We start from the raw sequence: 21,396 nt of genomic DNA on the forward strand, positions 1-21,396 counted from the left end.
GGTCAGCTGTGTTTAACATGTGCCACCCAGTCAGTTTCAGTGCCTTACCTCAGGTGCTAGATATTCAGGAGTTCCACAGAAGGTTTTCATGGTAGCATCTGGAGTAATGCCCTCCTTACAAAGGCCAAAATCAGTGATTTTGATGTGGCCATCTTTGTCCAGCATAAGATTCTCCAGCTGAGATGGAATAAAATACACATCAAATCTGATTCTGATGATCATGGATATGATGATAGATTTAATCAGGAGAACATAATAGATCATTTGATTGAGTTGCTGATCAATACTCAGTAGTCAAGTATTCAAAAATGTTGACCACCCTTCCCCCCGGCTTACTCAGAAACAGAGGTGGGTAGTAATGGGGTATATTCTTTCCATTACATGTAGGTAAATAAGTTTTTAGAAAAGATCAGATACACAGGCTTTTTTACTCTACATTAAACTCATGTAAACATTGGCATTAGATTGGACTCGCTATCAGCAGCACCCAATATTAAAGGACTCAGATTGGAATCAGGGCCTTAAAAACTCTCGTCCTGGTAAGGCAATCTAAAATCACAAATTATCAAGCAGTCATGTTCTCTGACTTCATGATTTATTGATTTATCTATTGATTTTTGTATGGATATGATATTTCATATATTTTCAGAACTGATGGATATAATCAATATTCACCTTCAGATCCCTGTAAACGACATCACGTGAATGCAGGTATTCGAGAGCTGACACAATCTCGGCACCGTAGAAGCGTGCCCGGTCTTCTGTGAAGACTCGTTCCCGTGACAGGTGGAAGAAGAGCTGAAAGAGGCAAGAGCAGGTGGAGAGCACTTGCCCATTACAAAAAAAATCTGGATGTGCGGGGCAAGTTGTTTGTGTTAACACAAACTGATATTAGTATATCTCCACGTGACTGGGACGTGTGAATGTGATCTCACCTCGCCTCCGTTGGCATATTCCATTACAAAACAGAGTCGATCATTGGTTTGGAAAGCATATTTCAGTGTCTGCAGGAAGAAAATTAAGACATTAGGAAAATATATCTGAGGGGCCAAAAATACAGTGAAATAAAGTGCTTCAAAAGAGGCACATGATCAGGCATGATGAACATCCTTTGAAAGATACCTCCAATCTCACTAACATGATTTGACAGTGGTTTTAAAAGCTTTTGTGAACTGGTGGTAAAATTCCTGCTGTAAAGACAAATACTGAGCTGAATACTGGCTGCTTACATCCAATCAGTCAAGGAGCCTGCATGTAAAACCTAATACTGTCAGTCAAATAATAGTTAGTTTTTCTTTTGGAGACATCATCATATACAAAGCGACACAGGAAAACAGCATGGCGCAAAGCTTTCAAAGTTTTATCTCAAAATGAACTATGTGCTGTTGAAATAGAGAAAGGTGATGGAAAACAAGAGCAGAGTATTTGCTACAATTGTACGTAATGGGTATTGATGAAAAACACAATCAAGTAATAATGCTGAATATTTTCAAACTTAATGAAAAATTAGATGAATGCAGGAACAACAGACACATAACAAAATAAAACCAAGTGGAATATTCAGCCACAACGGAGTCAACTTAGTTAGTTCTGTTTTAGGTATCACCCTAAAAACAAAACACTTAAAATACACACAAATAATAATGAATTTAGCTTTATATCATCCAAATTTCAATCATGTGCAACAGGTTTGTATCAAGACTCTGCAACAAACACTGCGGTGCTTTGAGTTTAAGGCTAACGTCAGCATATTAAACATGCTCACAGCGTCAATGATAACATTCTCATGTTAAACAGGCATAATGATCGCTATCTTAGTATAGCATGTCAAGATGCTACCATTTGCCATTTAGTACTGCACATAAAGTAGAGCTGAGGGTGATGGGAGTACTTTGGGGGGGGTATATGTCATAAATCAAAGCCTTGGACAAACTAACATTTTGACCTGATGATGGCGCTGGATTAAATGTCAGGATCACTAAAGTTAGTTAGTTCATCCTGAGAAGAACATGAATGTCTTCATCAAATTTCATGGCAATTCATCAAAGAGATGTTGAGACACTCTCACGCAGCACTTTATTAGGAATACCATACTAATAGTTGTGTAGGGCCTCCCTTTGCTATCAAACAGCCTCAGTTCTTTGTGCCATGTTGACATAATTGCCTCAGATCATTTCTGTAGATTTGTCAGCTGCACATTTATGCTGCCAATGTTCTGTTCTGCCACACCCAAAGGTGTTCTATTGGATTCAGGTCTGGAGACTGGGGAGGCCACTGAAGTTCACTGAACTCACTATCATGTTTATGAAACCATTTTTAAACGACTTTTGCTTTGTGACATGGAGCATTATCCTGCTGGAAGTAACCATTAGGAGATGGTAAACTTGGACATAAAGGGAAGCACTTGGTCAGCAACACTACTCAGATGGACTGGGCCCTTAATGAAAATCAATCATGGTTTGAATGTTACAAACTCTGAAAACATTCCCCACACCATTACACCACCACAATCAGCCTGGACTGTTGGAACAATGCAGGTTGGGTCCATGGATTCATGCTGTTGATGCCAAACTCTGACCCTTCCATCTGCTGCCTCAGCAGAAATCTAGATCCATCAGACCAGGCTACATTTTTTCCCAGTCTTCAACTGTGCAGTGTTGGTGAGCCTGTGTCCATTCTCCTCTGACCTCTCTCATCAAGGTGTTTCCTCCACAGAGCTGCTGTTCATTGGATGATTTTGGTTTTTGGCTTTTGAGTTAAAACTCTAGAGACTGTTCTGTGTGAAAATCAGCAGTTGACCTGCTTCTGCAGGATCTTATGCATGCACATGATTGGCTGAATGGATAATTACATAAATAAGCAGGTATTCCAAATGAAATGTTCTGAGAGTTTATTTCAGTCTGGATCAAAAGTGGTGGACCGCCCAATACTGGTGTCCCTAGAATTACTGTACGCTGCCAAAGTGGCTAAAACTGACTATATGCAAATGAATACACTATCTGTACTGATAAGCATTCAGTGTTGAGCCAAATGGTGAAATCATCTACGAGGAGCTCAGCACTGAGAGCTTCTGACTGAGCCATGGACAATTTGGCTCATAAAAAAGAACATTTTAAGTGAGTGCAGGCGGTTTTACATGAGAAAAGAGGTGTTCTCACCGTGAGGAAGGGGTGTCGTGTGTTTTGTAACACTCTGCTCTCTGTAACTGTGTGGGCCACCTCATCCTGCAAACAAACACAAGACTGAAGACTGAAAACATGCAATATAATATGTAAAGCTTTACTTAAATCAGCAACAGGCATTAAGACTGTAACATTGGGGTTTGACATAATTTTTGTTTCCAAATGTTCAAGAATTTAGATATGTATACAATGGTCTCTCATTTTATTCTGCCACTTGTCCCTGAGTCAGCAACAGCCTAGCGTGGCATCATTACCTTTATTACATTTGTGTGCATCTTAATTGTAACACCTCTGTCCACCAACAACCGGCAGCTGACATCTGTGAGGTGGAACTCATGAAATCTCCTCTGGGATGCCCACTTACCTTTACAACAGTTGTCATAATCCCACAATACAGTGCTCTTCACAGCAGAATGCTGATGGCAATGGTGAAGACAAAAAATCCTATAATCTCCTGCTACTTCACAATGTCACTCAACATTGTCTTTTGCTATTGTTTTGATTGAGAGACCCCTAGCAGCAGAAATTACACACATTCCAGCTCACAATTGCCGTGAGCTGGAATGAGCGAGAAACACGAAACTGCCACATGGTGGTAGTGTAATTAAGGCTCCAAAAGGCTCCAAAAAGTGCCCCTCACACCATTTGTCTGATTGACTTCAAATTTGACAATCACAAGTTTAGCAACACCAAATTTGACTGATAGCCTTGGGGCACTGACAGACAAATCTCTGTTAAAAATAAGCAAGATTGATAAAAAAAACTAAACAAAACATGGCCGTCATAACTTAACAGGGCTTTTATTGCTGTGCATAGTATCTCATTTCCAATTGCTGGTATTTCTGTTGTTAACATGCTATTCAGATCTACTATATTCTTTAGTAGTTCCCTGAAGTTCCTGGCCAGGAAACCAGAGCGGTTCTTTCGATTGCCGATAACAAGAGGTGTAGCCCTAAGCCCCCATTCGGCATCCATACACCATCCAGTTATATACAAGAGTTATACCCAGTCTCTAAATATAGTGACAATGTGCTAAGTTGGCAACACTTCAGGCTGTAAATATCCACCTAACAGAACCTGTGTTCACCAGGAACTCCAACGTAGTGACCAGGCATTTGACTGACCAGTGGTGGAAATATGATCACTCAGTCAGTCAGCCAGTCAGGCAGTGATATTCCAAATTATAGAGCCTGCCCCGCTGTTGCAATCCTGACAAAATTATTATAATATGGTAGGGGTATATCTATGAGAGATATATCTATATCTGTCTCATATGTAGATGACTTAAGTAATTTAATAAAATGTATTAAGTGTATTTTATCATAATTTGAATGAATTCTTGGCAGCTGAAACAGCAAGAGACCACCAGGAGGTGATAGCTGTATCTAATGAAGACAGATGTAGAAGAGGAGAGGGAGGACAGCAGCCAAAATGCTGCGGTGGGAAAACCAGCTAGGGCAGAGGCAACAGGTGAGACTGACAGCAAATAGAGATGGACCTGTATATGTTGCTGTATATTTGTCAAGTACTTGGCAGCAAGTATTTGCAATGGAGCACCTTATATATGCTAATATTTAATAATAGTGCCACAAAAGAAATAAAAATCTGTGGGAAACTGTTTTTTTTCACCGTGTTTTTAAAACTTATTTTGAAGCTGCGCTCACTCTGTAATCCCCATGCTCTGTATAGCTGCAGTGTTTCTGGTTTAACAGCACCGTGCTGGACAGGTGACAGGTCTGTCTACGCTGTCTGTGCTCTGTAATATCGTGTATATCCGGAAAAACTACATAGACACAATGCTTTTTGTTTAGAAATCTGTTTTTTATTTTCTGTTGTGTGTTGTGCTTGATATTAACTTTACTATAAACAAGTGTGCTGCCAGGGTTGATGTGTTGTACTGCTTGAACATTACGGTTTCTAAAACGTTAAATTAAAAAAAATGTATATTGTATTGTACTTAAAGTTCAAGAAAGTCCACTGTTAAAAAAGACAAAGTTTTATGAAAAGTAAAAAAAAACAGTTAAATAATCATGATCACATTATTGATCAAAATAATCATATTTGCCATAATCTAGCAGCCGTATAAATAATTGCACATTACACAAGTTTTGTCTTTTGTTGCAGAAAACAGTTGAAATGTATTGTATTACTGCACTGAGTGATAAAAAAGTACTTTTTTAAACTAACCGATGCTTTAATTCAAAACCAAAAACAAATTTGATGAGGGATTTAATAAACAGATTTGGAACCCGTTTCAGATTCAATAAAATGCCACTGAACCCATCCCTACAACATTTTTAAGTTAAGGAAACAAAGAACACTTTGTTTAGGCTGGGGAGTTTGGTCATGGTAAATAGTATAGTAAACATACTGAAAATACTGTTTTGTAGTCTGAGATAATATCCCCATACTGGAAATCAGGACACTGAAGGTATTGAGGTGCCAAGCAAAACGAGGCGAGTAACTGCTGTAGCTAAAACAAATTGTTTACACACACGCATGCACACACAAGCACCTCTTACTCACCTTGGCTATTATGACCTCTTTGCGCAGTATTTTCATGGCATAATGTACTCCGGTGGACTTCTCCTTGACCAGAATCACCTTCCCAAATGTCCCCTTGCCAAGCAGCTTCAAGTACTCAAAGTCACTCATTGTCTGTAAAGTACACAGGTCTGGGGTGTGAGAATTCATTAGTAATGTGGATTTTAACTAATTGTGTAAAATTGTGCAAAACTTAATTAAAAAACACAAGTGTGAGAAAATAAACCTCCAGACAGAGATGATGTGATCTGATCTTCAACTAAGTCATTAATGAAAACAAACACAGTGGGCTTTATTTTAACGATCTAAAGCGCTGGTGATATTGATGATCAATGATAATTAGAGTTATCGACAATTGGGTGGATAGTACAGCAGTAAATACAACACGAGACATCTATTGATTTTAGTAGTTTTTCTCCTTCACTGGATCTTTCTGTAATAAAATTCTGTAGATCTGAGCTGAAAGACTTTAAGAACTTTAATTAGCTCATTAGACTGGCGCTCCAGTGTGAGAGCGCTGCCCCGCCTCTCACACTCAGGGTCAGAGAGGGAGATGCAGAAGAACCTATGCGTAGGGGCGTAGGGAACAGCCAAAATGCATCATAGACGAATGACTTAATCAGAAGCGGAGTTGGTGAATGTGCATGAGAACTTTTATGTTGCAATAACAAATTGGAAATTAATTTCATAATTTCTTCAGTACTGAGAGCAGAACCAATAATGTCCGATGGATTTTGTAAGGGGGGGGGGGGGGGGGGGTGCAAGTGGCTGCTCACTCTCTTGTGGGGTGATAATTGTAGCTTGTCCAGTTTTGGAGCTGTTCTCGAAGGGGGCAAAAAATGAGCTGTTCTGGGAGGGAGGTGTCAACTGAGGTTTACAATACAAGTGTATTGTTTGTAAACAGTTATTTTCCTGATATATTGCCACATAGTGCATTGATTGTTGTCTGTGAAATTAATGCACTGATTGTACTTCTGTTTGACACTTTTGATGCCTCACCCTTTGAGGCCTTCCTCTCTCCTGATCTACTGTAAGTGCTGCCTTCCTGACTTTGAGTAGAAGCCACACACTGCCGTTGAACCAGGGTTTCTGGTTAGGGAACACTTTAATGTGCTTTCTTACAGCAACTTTATCAACACAGAAGTTGATCCATGCCAACACTGTGGAGGTGTAGTGCTCGATGTCTGGGTGTTCAAAGAGTGATCACAATGTGTCTTCATCCTGTAGTGCTGAATTGGATTCTTTGGTCCAAATCTGCACTGTCTTGGTCTGAGGTTTAGATCTATGAGAGTTTCTATGCTGGGGTCACAAAGAAGGACAAATGATTAGACTGTCCAAGGTGGGGTGATGGATGAGTTTCGAAGGTTCCAGATATATTTATATACATCTGGTCCAATGTTTTGCACTTCCTTGTTTTAACATCAACATTCTTGTGGAATTTAGGTAAAACAATTTTAAAGGTTGGAGTGGTTGAAGTCACCTGCCACAATAAAAATACTGCCAGGTAGCTTGTTTTGTTGCCTGCTGATGGCATCATGCAGTTTGTGCATAGCTAGCTTAGCACTAGCTTGAGGGTGGACATACAGTACAAAGCTATGATAAAAACTGCTGAGAACTCCCTGGGCAAGTAAAATGTCTGCATTTCAGCATTAAAAACTCACATCACACACACAGTTGTTGGCTGCCTGTGCCTCCTTGCTGCTGGTTTGTTAGTCACTGTTTGCTTTGCGGAGCAAGTTATGTCCACCGTGAATGAACTAAGCTCTCTGGGGACACGTCCTGTACAATTGTCTCTAACTCCCAAAATTTCAGTCCAGGTATAGCGCCGAGCCACTGTGTCCAAGCACACCGCCATACTCATATTTGGGGGTATCAATTATAGTATATATGTATAATATATATAATATATATAATAATCAAACCTCATGAACACAAAAATGTCATTAATCAGGTTGAAATAAGCAATTCAGAATGTTTGTTGGAACACTCATCTGAGTAAATCTCACAGAAGGAAGTAAAAGAGGTTTAGGAGAGGAATACAAAATTGGTCTTATATGAGGCTCGACGTCTGGCCAGTTCTCTAAAAGTATCTCTATAAGGCATGCAAGACAATACAGACATTATGACGCAGTCAACTGACCCACTTTTCTGCATTGCTGGCTAGACAGTACCAAGGTGAAAATCTACTAATAAAAATACATTTTGTTGTAGTATTTCAGACTATTAAAGTTAAAACTGTTCAATGATTTATGCTAGTGGATATTTAGGTGCTAAGGGTGAGTTGTTGTTTAAACATCTGCCCCAGGGAAACTATTTACAACCACTGATAAAGATCACCCTATGGGCATGTGTAGGGGGGGGGCAGCCGGAGGTAACAGAGGTAGATAATTGGTAATTTATATGTATACATTAACTGTCTTCCTTTGAGCGTGCTGAGCTTTAGGTTACACTTGAGGTCGGAGTCAGGTGGGAAGGAGGAAGCCAGCAGAGCCAATCAGAAGACGACTAAACGCCCATATGCACATTTCTTTGTTTGTACTTGTATAAATACACTGGATCAGGGAAAGTTAGGTTGTCAGACTGTGGACTGACCAACACTTGTTATTGGTTAGGAAAAGGCACATCTGATCCAGAATTTTGTAATTGTTCATTGCTTGTTGAAAAGATTCACTAAACAATTTGAATTAAATTCTTTGGTGTGGACATTCACTGGTCTTTTGAGTATTTTGAACACTGCACTCACCCTGTGGGGGTGAGAGTATGTAACTTTTCCTCACTAAAATGTCTAAAAAATGTTTTGAGTTGTGTACTTACATTTTCCAGTAATTCGCACACCTAGAGAAATATGTAATTTTAATATGGCAATGCTCTGTGAAATTTTTGCCTGTCAATGATATCATATCCCCTATGCATGGGTAGGTGTTGTAGTTGCCTATCAGAAGCTTAAACTTGACTTCTAGTTTTAAGCCACATACACTTTTTACGCATTGGTGGTTTTCAACTATATGTTTTAACAGGCTAGGCAGCTCAGCTCCCAGCCACTGGAGACATTGAGTCCCGTGTCCGCCGGAGTGTGTCTGTAAATCACTGTGCAAATCAAATTTGCAGAAAAAAGTTGCAGTGATTGGACACAAATGCAAAGCCGCACAGAATTCACGGGAATTGGTTGCATTTGCGTTAAGTATTGCAATTGCTGCATCGCAACATCTGGAGGGACTGCTTAATGAATTATTACTACTGTAGAAACTATACAGTTAAAACAAGAACTCACTGTGCTTCATATAGTGCTCCTCAAAAATGAATACTGCTTCTTTGTTTGTGTTTTCAAATGCCTTCACAAGGCAAAAGCTAAACATTGCCAACATTTCATTGTATTCATTCAGACTAGAGCTCTTTATCTTCTATGTCCCCAACAACTGATCCTCTCACCACTTTGGTGTTGCTCTTGGACATCGCCACCTCCATCTCCTCGAGGCTGCTTTCACTAGGTGAGCCAAACATATCCATTGGCTCTTCTTCCTCCTGTTCTCTCATCTTCAGACTATTTGCCACAGACTGGATTGCCCGCATCCACTCCTCTCTGAGAAGCAAAAATCCCAGAATTTGTCAGGCATTACATGACTGAGGCCTCAAACAGATGAACCAAGTATTGGAGCGCCTCTTACAGATGAAGGCCATTGAATGCCATTTGGGCATCACTTCAAGTGTTTGCACCATAGTTTGACACAATTCTCTTAGACAAAGATAGTAGCTTGCTTGATATTGTATTTTACCCTGTTCTTACCTCTCCTCATTGCTGTCCACATGAAAGGTACGTTCAATGACAGTAGTCCACTGTAGGCAACGGATGACAAATGTGTTGGGCCGGGGTCTTTCTGTCTTCATTAACTGGCATTCTGTGAAGTATACAATTAAGATGGACGTTTACAGAAAACTGTTGAAGACTGGAAAACTGGAGTCTGACCAGTATAACACTTAAAACATCCAACTGATAGTTATCAAGATAAAGCAATGTTCTGAGTTAGATTTGACCATGTGCAGGACAAACCTGCTACTGAGAAGTTGTTGAGGGGTGGTGAAGTCTGGTCGTTTAGATCTGGCTTCTCCTTGTAGCCGATGAAGGAACCGTCACTCTTCAGGATGAAATACCTGGGCCTCCATGTTTTGATATATTCACCTGGGTCAGAAAGAGAAATGAAATTTGAGTACAAGTTTCAATCAATAGGAACATCACTGGCATTTTAACATGAACACTTTAGCTAAATCTGATTGACATCTCAAGTTTATAATTCTAGGTGGGCCTAAGCATGACAATTTATAACACTTGTAACGCCAAGCCTTTGTCAGCATATTACCTTACCTCTTTTGTGGAGCCAACCCTCTCTGACTATATTAACTTCATTCATGGTGAGAGATGTGTTTCAAAGAGGGTCAGGAACGAGAGGTCGGGGAGGGGAACAGTGGATTTCTCTTTTGGGCCTGTCTCAGTCACTGTTTCAAATCCAAACAGTAGTACCTAATGAATGAAATGAGCAGTGCAAATTAAACATGGCCATCTTCAAATACTTTCAAAAAAGAAACATTCTAAAAGAGTGACAGAGGAGTTAAGACAGTCAACAGTGGGTACAGGGGGTAAATTCAGTTCACTTTGTTTGCAGACCAACAGTCTAAAGTTTTATTAAGTTCAATTTAACATTTAAGAATCTTTTAAAAATGAACATGAAAATGAATAAACTCTCTTCATAAACTATTCATCAACATAATTCTGTAATGTTGTTTATCTGCATAGATTTGATGCACATGTGAGAAATAACTCGGTTCTGGAGAGGTATGGGTAACACTTCCTTTCTGCATACATAAAACGCATTGCAAAGCAGATAAGAAATCGACATTTGGCTAGCATCGGATCCTGCCGTCCCCTTTTTTCACCTTTACACCAATACAAATATTTAACGGCAATGGCAAACAGTGTAAGTTATTACTGAAAGTAAATGGATGAGTTTCATGTGTGATCTGATCATCCAACAGAGAAGGCTACTGTAGGGAGAAGGGCTACATTTAGAACTAATAACACTAACGTCAAATTCACACACGCAGGAAATGTATGTCTCTACAGTCTGAATCCTGATATTAAAAATCACAATTCTGAGAAAAAAGTCAAAATTCTGAGATTAAAGTCAAAATTCTGAGATTAAAATCAAAATTCAAAAAAGAATAAATATTTTTTTATGCATGTGGTCCTGATCCTATTCCATACTTTAGTAGGTTAGAGATAAAGAAAACGTTGAATTATTCATTATTGAATTTTTGTTCTTAATAATTTAAAATAATCTCTCTGTTGTGGTTGGCTGTCGTTCAAAGTTATTTAGCTAACACTAACGCTAGCATTAAACGCTAAGAGCAGTTACCGTTAGCTATATGCTACCAGTGATAAATTAACTTTCAATGAACTATGTACGGGAGATTATACTGGGGACTGTCAATCTAGTCAGTTATTGACCCACCAACATTTGACAATGAATCTATATTTACTGTGAACATGAACCACCAAAACATCAAATAACGCTTTCGGAATTTCAAATACATGTCATCTAGGGTAGACCTAATTTTGCTAATTAAAGCTTAATATCACGTTTTAAGTTAGTATTTTACGACTAAAAGACACATTGTGCTCTCCGTGCGGCGCCTTTAAAGGATTGTACCACTGTATTATAATGTTACTAATGACTACATGATCTACCATAGGTTAAAAATGCATGTTTATTATTTGTAAACGCTCTTACATTTGCGATCATGTGTACCTGTAGGTTACTGATGTAGCTTTGCTAATAGCGAGGTAGTCACACAGCTATTCTTATCAACTGATTTACAGGCCCTTCGGCTTATCTCGTAAACCGATATCTTTTACACTTGATGATATAACAACAAGCTTTAACACACATTTCACTGACTTTATCCCACGTCTCGGTTCAATGCAGTTTTCACAAGCTGGATTAGAGAAGGCCATCCACCCAGGAAAACACCGTGGACGACGACGACGACGACGACGACTTCTTCTTCTTCTGTTAGTTCTTCGTCTTCTTCTTCTTCTTCTTCTGTTAGTTCTTCGTCTTCTTCTTCTTCTTTTTCTTTTATTAGTTCTTCTTCTTCTTCTTCTGTTAGTTCTTCTTCTTCTTCTGTTAGTTCTTCTTCTTCTTCTGTTAGTTCTTCTTCTTCTTCTGTTAGTTCTTCTTCTTCTGTTAGTTCTTCTTCTGCTGCTGCTGCTTCTTCATGTTCTTTTTCTTATTCTTCTTCTTCCTCTTCTTGTTCTTCTTCCGGGTAAACTGGGCACGGTTTGCTGCCTCCCACTGGCGAAACATCGTAATTAATACTTTAGCACTGAGTTCTAAACCTGAAGCTTCGAGGAAGTGAATCACCTCCCAAGCTCTCTCTCTCTCTCTCTCTCTGAAGCAATCCATCACCAAGCAGTGTTCTAACAGAAAAATATGTAAGTCCCTGTTGCAGCCGGAGACACAGGCGGACAATAGACGTACTTTCAGTTGAAGCGGGTTTATTTATGATACATAACTTCACACAAAGAAAGCATAGAGAATGTTTTCACCCTGATGGCAGTGGGAACAAAAGATCTCCTGAACCTCTCTGTTCTGCAGCGCAGTGAGTTGAGACGTTTGCTGCACCTGTAGCTGCTTCTCTGTCCTGCCAGGATGTTGTTGAGAGGATGGTTGATATTGTCTAAAATGGCCTCCATCTTACATTGCATGTGTCTCTCCACAACAGTCCTGAGTGAGTCCGGACTCCTGCCAAGCACAAACCCAGCCTTTTTGAACCAGCTTGTCCAGTCTCTTTTTGTTCATGTAGGACATGCTGCTGCCCCAGCAGACTGCAGCATAAAACAATACACTGGCCACCACTGGCTGACGTCTCCAGTGAAATGCTGCACGTTTTATCAAAGGACCTGAGCTTCCAGAGGAAAAAGAGCCGACTCTGCCCCATCCGGTAGATGGCATCCGTGTTCAGGGATGAGTCCAGTTTACTGTCCAGGTGCACACCTTGGTATTTATAAGGGTGGGCTTTGACCTCCGAAAGTTGATGACCATCTCCTTGGTCTTGGAGGTGTGTTGTCATTTAACCAGGTCTCCGTAAAACACATGAGACTACACTCACGATATGCTCACTGGTTCTTCACAAGTGCCTCCAGTTCATCACACTTGTTAGCCAGAGTTGACATTTCCCATTACGATCGATGGTAGAAAAGGCTTATATCTCCATCTCCTAGCCTTTAGCTTAGCCCTGGCTCTGCATCCACATTACGGCTTCTTCAGCTCAGTCGGTATGGGATGTTTAACTCCATATCTGGTAAACTTTGAAGCCAGGAGTCCGTCCTTTGTGTACATTATTTTCTCCATCGTCAGACGAAACAACGACATAGAATAAAAAACTTCAATCGACAAAAAATATACTAATATATACAAATATATTGCAAAAACTACGAGCTATGCGGACTTGCTGCCACTTGTTGCCAGCGCATCATTTGAAATAACTGATACAATAATAATAAATACTAACTGTATTTAACAACATTCTAAGTGTATTTCAGTAAGCTACTCTAAACCTGGTGGTGAAATGTTGAATGTAGGCTACAGTAAAATACACACATAGAGTGCATGACAATGTAGGCACTGCTGCACAGACTGGTCTCCAGTTTCTGTAAGACCTACTCAGATATCACAGAGACACAGACGGGTGAGCTGCAGGCTCTGGTGAGATGTCTGATGTCCTATAGTGAAAGATTAATGAAAAATAACATATTTTTCTAAAAATATAGTTCAAAGATGAGTTTCAGCATCACTGTGGCCCTGTCATGTGTTGCCCAAATCAAGAAAAATAAAAGGATAGCCTCTGAATCAATAGCTAGTTGTTTTAAACAGAAGTAGCAGACAACCTACAGGGTGAGATAATTGTATTTACTGTAACATATCAACATTTTTATTCATTGAAAATGTAAAATAATATTAAAGAGGACATAATTTCGTCCTCATTAGTAGACAAATTTGTCCTGTTTCATATAAAGTGACTACCTTTGCACAGAGACTAAAAGAACTAACTGTCAGCCTCACACTGATGGGAGTACCCTCCAACTGTCCCATAGACTTCAGGAGAGTCTTGTGGTGCTGACCATGTGATAATCTTGCTGATATTATGCACCGTTTTGTATTAAATGGCAGGAGTTTGAGAGGTTCGCTGACCCTTTTCTCCCATAGATTTGTATGAGCTCTGTGTCTTCAACAGCCAGACTCTCTCCCTTACACACAAACACAGACACACAGACAAAAAGACACACACACACACACACACACACACACACACACACACACACACACACACACACACACACACACAGACACAAAAGCACCCCGTTGGCTAAAAACAACAATGCATACCTGTTTATTTGCAAACAAAACAGGGAAGTGAGATCCGGTCACAAGTGATCAATCAAGACGCATGTGGAGAGGCATGTGCGAAACTGACAAACTTGTAGCTGACCACTTGTGATTGGATCACTGAAGATGCATGTTAATACCAGGTCTGAACAGGGCCATAGAGAGACTTGTGTGAGTGAAGGAGAGAGAGAGAGAGTGAGAGACTTATTTGTGTGTGTGTTTTGAATGCCTTTAGTCTATATGTGTATTTGTATATGCAAAAGTGTGAGTGTGTGCATAGGAAAGGCAGGTTAGAAGAAAAATAATACGAAACGCAGTTACTTCGCAAACTAGGACCAGCTGTGTGTACGGCGATAAATTCCGACCGGGCTGCAACATTTGTATCAGCTATCAGTTCCATGTTGGTCTCGTTTGTAGTTTTAGTACAGTGTAGTATGAGAGGTGGGGGAAAAAACAATACAGCATTGTATCCTGATATTTTGCGTGGCAATATTGTATGGATTCATGGATGCCAAGTACTGATCTTTTATTATATAAATTGCAAATACGAATTGAACTTTTTGGTACTAGAATTATAAAATCAATTGCTATTTCAGTCCGCTAGATGGTGTTGTTGTTTTTTTCTAGTGAGGTCAGCAAAGGTGACGGTCAGCGTGCAGGAGGAAATTGGTAAAACAAATATCCATCGGAGAAATAAATCAGAAAAGCACTGTCTGCATATAGTTGGTGAGCTACTGTGCACAATATTACTAAAATAAACTATTTCTGCATGAAACTTAGATAGATTTTGTTATCTGGTGACATTTAGTTGATAACACCATTAGTCTGGTGTAGGAATAACATAAGTGGAAGAAAGTTTCGTGATAATATCGTATCGTGGGGATTATGGTTGTTCCCACCCCTAAGTTGTGTATGTGGACCATTGAAAGAAAGAACTTTTTTCCAGGTGTCTTTGTTCTCTTCCACTTGCTTGGAGTTTTGTGGTTTGCCAGTGCTCATGGATGCCAACGCCATGCGTTTCCATTTCAGCTAATGTACCTCTGACTGAAGCTCTCTTACCATGGTGTGCATCTCAGGCTCAGGTGGGGGGTGAGCTGCCTTTGTCTTTTCCTTAGGAGTCTTGTTGTTGTTCCTCATCAACTGTGTGTTCTGAGTTGATGAGCGCTCTGAGCTGTCCCACAATCTGCTGGCTGTCTGCAGCTCATTCACTCTGGGTGCCTTGGGGCTGTTTCTTTTAAGCTTAATGAGTCACTCAGCCTCAAGGTTAGATGCTTCATTTACTTCAATTTTATATTGTCATTGAGCAGACCTGTACCAACTGATCTGAGAAACTTCTTTTTGACTAGGTCTGCACTGTAGTGTTCCTCGGACTCTCTCTCCTGACTCTTCTGACTCAGTTTTTGGTACGGGTCTGCTGTGTCATCTTCCTCATAATGTCCCTTTAATATTGGTTTTAGCTGAGGCAGAGTCAGATCGGTTTTTATTTCAAGCATGTCTCTTAATTTCAGGCCTGGGCTGATAGCGAGTGATGGCGAGATTGAAAAGTGGCTAATGGTATGCTGCTAGTGGAGGAGCGGTTTATGCCGATGCTCTCAGTGGCATACTATGCCAATCCCCAGTGGTATGCCACTCGTATTCCACCGGCACATACCGTTTCCCAGCGGCAGTTGCGACTTGACAGTGGTCAGCCACTGCCCGACCATCACTGCCCCCTGATGCATACGCAAATTTGATGTCCATGGCCTGCTTTTATGACAAGTCCTGCGACAAATGCATATATCTCTGCCTTTATTGACAAAATAACTCCAGATAAAGAAATGTTTAAGTTTGTCTTGTCTGTTACATTGTGGGCATATGTGCGATGCTATTGAAATGACGTTAAAATAATTTCTTATTCTCACACTCATACTGACTTTGAGCTAAAATAGCGTTGGTTAGCCTAGCTACTGTAGCCAGTCTGACTAATCAATAACAGAAATTTACAGCGAAACTAACCAAATAATACATTTATTTTTTTTTTTTGGCATGTTGGATTTATCTGTAGAACCCGATCATACATTACACATTTGGTAACTTGTCCACATTCATAAACCCAGAGCTGTCGACATTTTTCATAGCCTGATATATTTGATCAAGAAACTTTTTGAATATTGTATTCCTCCACTCAATCTTTGCATTTATGTTTCATAGGGCCCTGATTACATAATTTTACATTGATCCACCTGCACAAGCCTTTTTTACCGGCATGAACTGTTATCTCCCTCTCTGAGCACTAACTTATAAACAGCTTTCTGCCTGCCTGAGTGTGTGTGTGTGTGTGTGTGTGTCTGGTTGTTCTTGTAAACCTGAAAGAGATCAATCAGGCTGTTAAAGAGCAACACCTGTTTGCAACCGGAAGACACAGAGCTTACATGAACATGTGACATGAGCGCACTCACATATACACAGTGCTGATTTGCCTTACACATGCTCTCATAATTGAGACTAATAAGGGTAAGAGTTAATAAGATGGAACAGTTTTTCAAGTTGTATTTTTGGGCATTTATTCAGACAGGACATTGAGAGAGACAGGAAATTCAGGGAGAGAGAGGATGACATGCAGCAAAGGGCCGTGGGTCGGAGTCACACCCATGATTGCTGCGGCTAGGACTAAGCCTTAATGGTGCGCGCTCTACCAGGTGAGCTACCGAGGTGCCCTCATATCAACTACTCATTTTAATAATCCCATCCAAAGGTGCAAGCATTATAAAACTCAGACAGGTAAACATTATACAGTGTTTATATCAAACATACAGTATACTGTACCTGTCTGCTCATTCCTGTTGTTAACAGCTGGTTGCCAGAAACCCACGAGTGGAAAGAACTTGTATTTGTGCTGGAAGGTCAATGTCAAGTCAACGTATAGAATACAAAAACATGGATGCAGTGTGTGATTCATGTGGGTACCCATGCTAGATATAAACTAATTTTCAGTTTTTTTAAATACATTTTGGTGACTAACAGTAAATATTTAAATGTTGAACACCTCAACCTGCTATAACACTGAATGCTGCTCACACTTTAATACATCAATAATCATATCAAATAAATTAACATTCTGACAACCATTATGCACTACTTTTTTTTGCCAATAATACTTATATACTTTTAATGCAAGACTTACTTTACTTGTAATTGAGTACATTTATAGAGGACTTCTTCCATAAATGGAACAATATTACACCCAGCTGTTATTTTCTACAGATGTGAGTACGTAAATAAGCACAGCAGTACACAAATCTAGGATGGGGGAAAGTTGGAGTTTCTACATAACCTCAGCTGAACCTTATGAATATTTAATTGGCTGGACAGGAAGTGGGACGGTACAGTAGGAGGAGGAAGTCTGATGATGACAGGCACATCAGTTAAAGTAAAAAAAAAAGAAGTAAGTATTTAGTATCAAGGCTAATTTATATATATTTTATTTATATATACATTTCAGTATATATAATGTATACTAGAGTAACAAGATATTTAAAAAAAAAATGAAATAAAAATTGGGACATGTTACTTATCAAAAAGGAAAAAGAAGAAGTTTGTGGATTTTATATGTTCATGTAGAAAAATCAATATTGACAGATTGTTATCAGAATTTTGTATCTCTTAAATAACAATATTTGTCAAAAATCCATTATCAGTCAGACTTCAAATGGTACCACTGGAAAATATGAAGAAACACAATGATACATACAGATCTGTTTATTGAGGTTGCCTGTTTTGACTTTGTAAAAATAACATATGATTTCTCTTGGGTAAAAATATGAAATTGCCTGACCACTGAATGAAAAAAAAAGTATTTCATATTTTTATATTCCAGTCCTCAGTAGCTCAAGAGTCTTCATCTTTGAGTTGTGCACTCTGTAGCTCCTTGATCAGCACTTGAAAAGAAAAACAGTAATATACAGGTGTAACACAAAATCATTCTCCAAATATTAATAGAGTTCCACAAGCTGGACCTTACCTGTGATAATCTCCTCCTTCACTTTGTGAAGTTCTTTTTTCACTTCCTCAAGGATTTCCTATAAACACGCAGATACACACAAGACCTTGGTATTACACAGTTATTACAAAGTTATTACTTGATAAATCCTGCTTCATAATTAAAATCACAATATGGTATCCTGGACAGAGCATTATGTCTAATACTGAGAGTCTGTGGTTTGATGTCATTACTTCCTGGTGCTTGCAGTTCACTGTGAACAGGAAACAGAACCTTACAACATAACATTGTTTTTACCATCTCTGTTCATTACAAACAAAAGCCACATAATTTCCCATGAAAGAAATTTTATTTATTTTTAAATTAATTTAAAAATAAATGTTCTGCTTTGAGAAAGTCATAACACATAACTTTACAGACTTTAGAGCTGTAGGATCTTGTTTCTTCAGGTACAGATAGAGGGACCAACCTGTTTGATTTGATCCATATCAATATCATGTCCTGCACCATCTGAATTCTTTTTCACCACCTTCATCCTAAAATGGAAAAATACATTTTTACATTCAGCTAAAACATATTCCTTGAGATTAAGGAGGCCTTATAGAGTTGGCCAGCAGAGGCCTCAAACTTTGTTTCAGACAGACAAAAAGTATATTATAAAAGGTATTAGGAACTCTCAGGAGAGTGAGATATAGAGGGAAACAGAAAAGCAGCGAACAGTTATACAGTAAATGTGATCAGTGTTTAGAATACATCATCTGCCATCGTCCCTAAAACAGTTTGTGTTTCAGTAAGAGCAACCACTTCCTCAAGTCTTTACAAAGCCATTTGAGCAAAGTTCCTGTGGTGAGTATAATTCAAGTACCTTCAAAATGTCTACTTCTGTTTATTGACTGCAGTTTATTGTCAATACTCATTATTGTTGTGATAGTCAGATGTCATGAGCAAAATCTCAATTCAGTTACAAGATACTGTCATGGCAACATGTTGAAGTGAAGCGGGACACTGAAGGTCACCTCAGCAGCTTAAAATTCCTATGCTATAATAACAGAGAAGAATCACAAAATTTCAAGCGTTTCATTTCCTGGAGTGAGTGATTTGCAAAAGCAGATGAAAACAGCAGTGGAACCCATGCAGAGCTCATTTCAATGTTCAAACTGTAGGCAGCACACAAGCATCTCAGGACTATAGTAGCTCCAGAAAGTCTTCAGACCCCTCCTCAGTCTACACTCAATAATCCATTATAACAAAATGAAAACGGGTTTTTAGAAATTTTAGCCAAATTTTTTGAAAAACAAAAACTATTCAGACCCTGTCATCGAGTTCTTCCTGTTTGCTTTAATTATCCTTGAGATGTGTCTACAACTTGACTGGAATCCACTTGTGGTAAACTGAATTGACTGTTTAGAGTTTATCAAGACTTACACTTGTGTATATAAGATCCCACAATGCACACTGCATGTCAGGACAAAGACCATGAACTCCAAGGAAATCTTTGTCGACCTGATCTATGATAAAATTGTTGAGAGGCATTGATCAGAGAAAGGGTGTAAAACCATTTCTAAAGCTCAGAGTGTGCCCAGGAGCACAGTGGCTAGATCCAAACTGTCACTATAATAGCTTCAGAAGTCCTCTGCAGAGACCGGAGTTTGTCATAAAACATTTAAAGATCTCAGTGTGTGAGGAAAAAGACTCTCTGGTCTGTTGAGACAAAATCTAAACCCTTTGTTCTGAGCACCAGACACTGCTCATCACCTTGCTAACACCATCCCTACTGTGAAGCATGGCAGCATCATGCATGGTGGGGGCTTCTCAGCAGCAGGGACAGGGAGACTGGTCAGAGATGAAGGAAGCATGAATGAAGCCAAAAATTGACTTATTGATTATTGACTGTACGTTAATGGGCAATAATGGCAGTTTCTTTCAATTTACAATTGAATCCACAACAGAATGAACTCTGCCGGACCGAAGGGTTCTGAATGCTTTCTGAAACCACAGTGGAGGACAGTGGAGGGAATTTTACCTGGACACTGGGGTAGTGGGTGAGTTAGAGGAGGGAGAACTCGGGCTGGTGTCCTTTTGACTGCTGGTTAAAGATTTTTGCCTGAAAAAAAAAAAAAGAAATGTCAAAAAAAGACATGCAGACCTTTCAGAACAGCCACTGATTGGGTTTTTGAACTTATAGGTGTCTGTGTAATAGTTGTATGGATAGTGAAAGCTTGAAGGATCAGTCTCTTACCTTGGCAGAGTGGCAGATGTTTCCTTGGACTTTTCCTTGATTTCTGGTGAAATATGATTATTTGAATCATTACAGCACATGGCCATAAATTAAAATTTTTTTTGTAGTTTATCTCTTTTAACCAAAAATGTATTTCTTCATACCATGTTATGTTGTGGTATATTATTGTAAAATTAAACAAAAATTTTAAATTTAATTTTAAAAATAATTTTTTTTCACAGTATTATGTAATGTGACAATGGAGATATACTAATAATTAATTCTTCTTTATTACAATCCTGTAGAAGCGGTGACAGTAATGTTACTCACCTCTTGGTGCTGAGGATTTTGATGCTGAGGAGTCAGACTCCTCCTGCAGACAAACAAGTTATCATCTGCTCATATCTTACATTTTACTGGTCATTCTACAAATACTACAGAATAATGACAGAAAATCCAATAACCATGAAATCAATGACAGGAAACTTACATTACTAAGTTCTTCCTTTTTAGCAGCAGGAGTGTCAGCAGCTTTCCTCCTATTTAATACAGTTGAATTATGGGAATTCAGAAGTCCCTAATATCAAATCATCACAGATATCTATCTTATATGTCTCTTAAATAATAACTTACCTCCTAGCAAGGATGGCACTCATTTCTCCCATTAGACCACCTCCTCCGCCTCCACCAGATGAGGCTGCTGGTTTGGGGGCTGGTGCTGCTGCTCCTCCCTCATCCTTGATACACAAAAGCACATCCACTAAGTTTTTGGCCGATTGGACGACTTTAACAGTCTGTCACTTACAAGAACATGGACACCAAAATCATACCATCCCTACCTTGGCTGTTTTACGCAGTTTGGCTCCTGCCAGAGCTGCAGCCAGATCATTTGCCCCTCCACCTCCGCTTCCTCCTGCAGGGAGTGGGGGTGGTGCAGGTGGGGCCATGCCCCCAGGAGGAGGTGGTGGAGGTGCAGGTGGGCAAGGTCCAGAGGGAGGTGGTGGGCCTGGAGGTGGTGGGGGTGCTGGTGGG

The 21,396-nt window shown here is 39.5% G+C and overlaps 2 protein-coding genes across 2 annotated transcripts in view; both read right to left on the minus strand.

The window, feature by feature from the left end:
• Positions 1-11,986, minus strand: part of LOC111653974 (RAC-beta serine/threonine-protein kinase-like) — an 18,235-nt gene extending 6,249 nt beyond the window's left edge. The window contains exons 1-10 of the mRNA XM_023404776.2: positions 11,667-11,986; positions 10,087-10,242; positions 9,775-9,903; positions 9,511-9,622; positions 9,156-9,306; positions 5,709-5,840; positions 3,159-3,224; positions 936-1,004; positions 676-798; positions 49-177 (exon numbers count right to left, since the gene is read on the minus strand). Of these exons, the coding sequence (XP_023260544.1) occupies positions 49-177; positions 676-798; positions 936-1,004; positions 3,159-3,224; positions 5,709-5,840; positions 9,156-9,306; positions 9,511-9,622; positions 9,775-9,903; positions 10,087-10,132 (957 nt within the window). The 5' untranslated portion in view covers positions 10,133-10,242; positions 11,667-11,986. The remainder of the gene's footprint in view (positions 1-48; positions 178-675; positions 799-935; positions 1,005-3,158; positions 3,225-5,708; positions 5,841-9,155; positions 9,307-9,510; positions 9,623-9,774; positions 9,904-10,086; positions 10,243-11,666) is intronic.
• A 5,904-nt stretch (positions 11,987-17,890) lies between these two features.
• The window catches only part of LOC111653939 (uncharacterized), a 7,086-nt gene continuing 3,580 nt past the window's right edge, over positions 17,891-21,396 (minus strand). The window contains exons 6-14 of the mRNA XM_087173562.1: positions 21,204-21,384; positions 20,998-21,101; positions 20,855-20,903; positions 20,695-20,737; positions 20,386-20,428; positions 20,170-20,250; positions 18,616-18,682; positions 18,168-18,225; positions 17,891-18,084 (exon numbers count right to left, since the gene is read on the minus strand). Of these exons, the coding sequence (XP_087029688.1) occupies positions 18,035-18,084; positions 18,168-18,225; positions 18,616-18,682; positions 20,170-20,250; positions 20,386-20,428; positions 20,695-20,737; positions 20,855-20,903; positions 20,998-21,101; positions 21,204-21,384 (676 nt within the window). The 3' untranslated portion in view covers positions 17,891-18,034. The remainder of the gene's footprint in view (positions 18,085-18,167; positions 18,226-18,615; positions 18,683-20,169; positions 20,251-20,385; positions 20,429-20,694; positions 20,738-20,854; positions 20,904-20,997; positions 21,102-21,203; positions 21,385-21,396) is intronic.

Source organism: Seriola lalandi, unplaced genomic scaffold, assembly GCF_002814215.2.
Source record: "Seriola lalandi dorsalis isolate HSWRI2012SDOR001 ecotype SW California unplaced genomic scaffold, Sedor1 jcf7180002054256, whole genome shotgun sequence".
Classification (NCBI taxonomy): domain Eukaryota; kingdom Metazoa; phylum Chordata; class Actinopteri; order Carangiformes; family Carangidae; genus Seriola; species Seriola lalandi.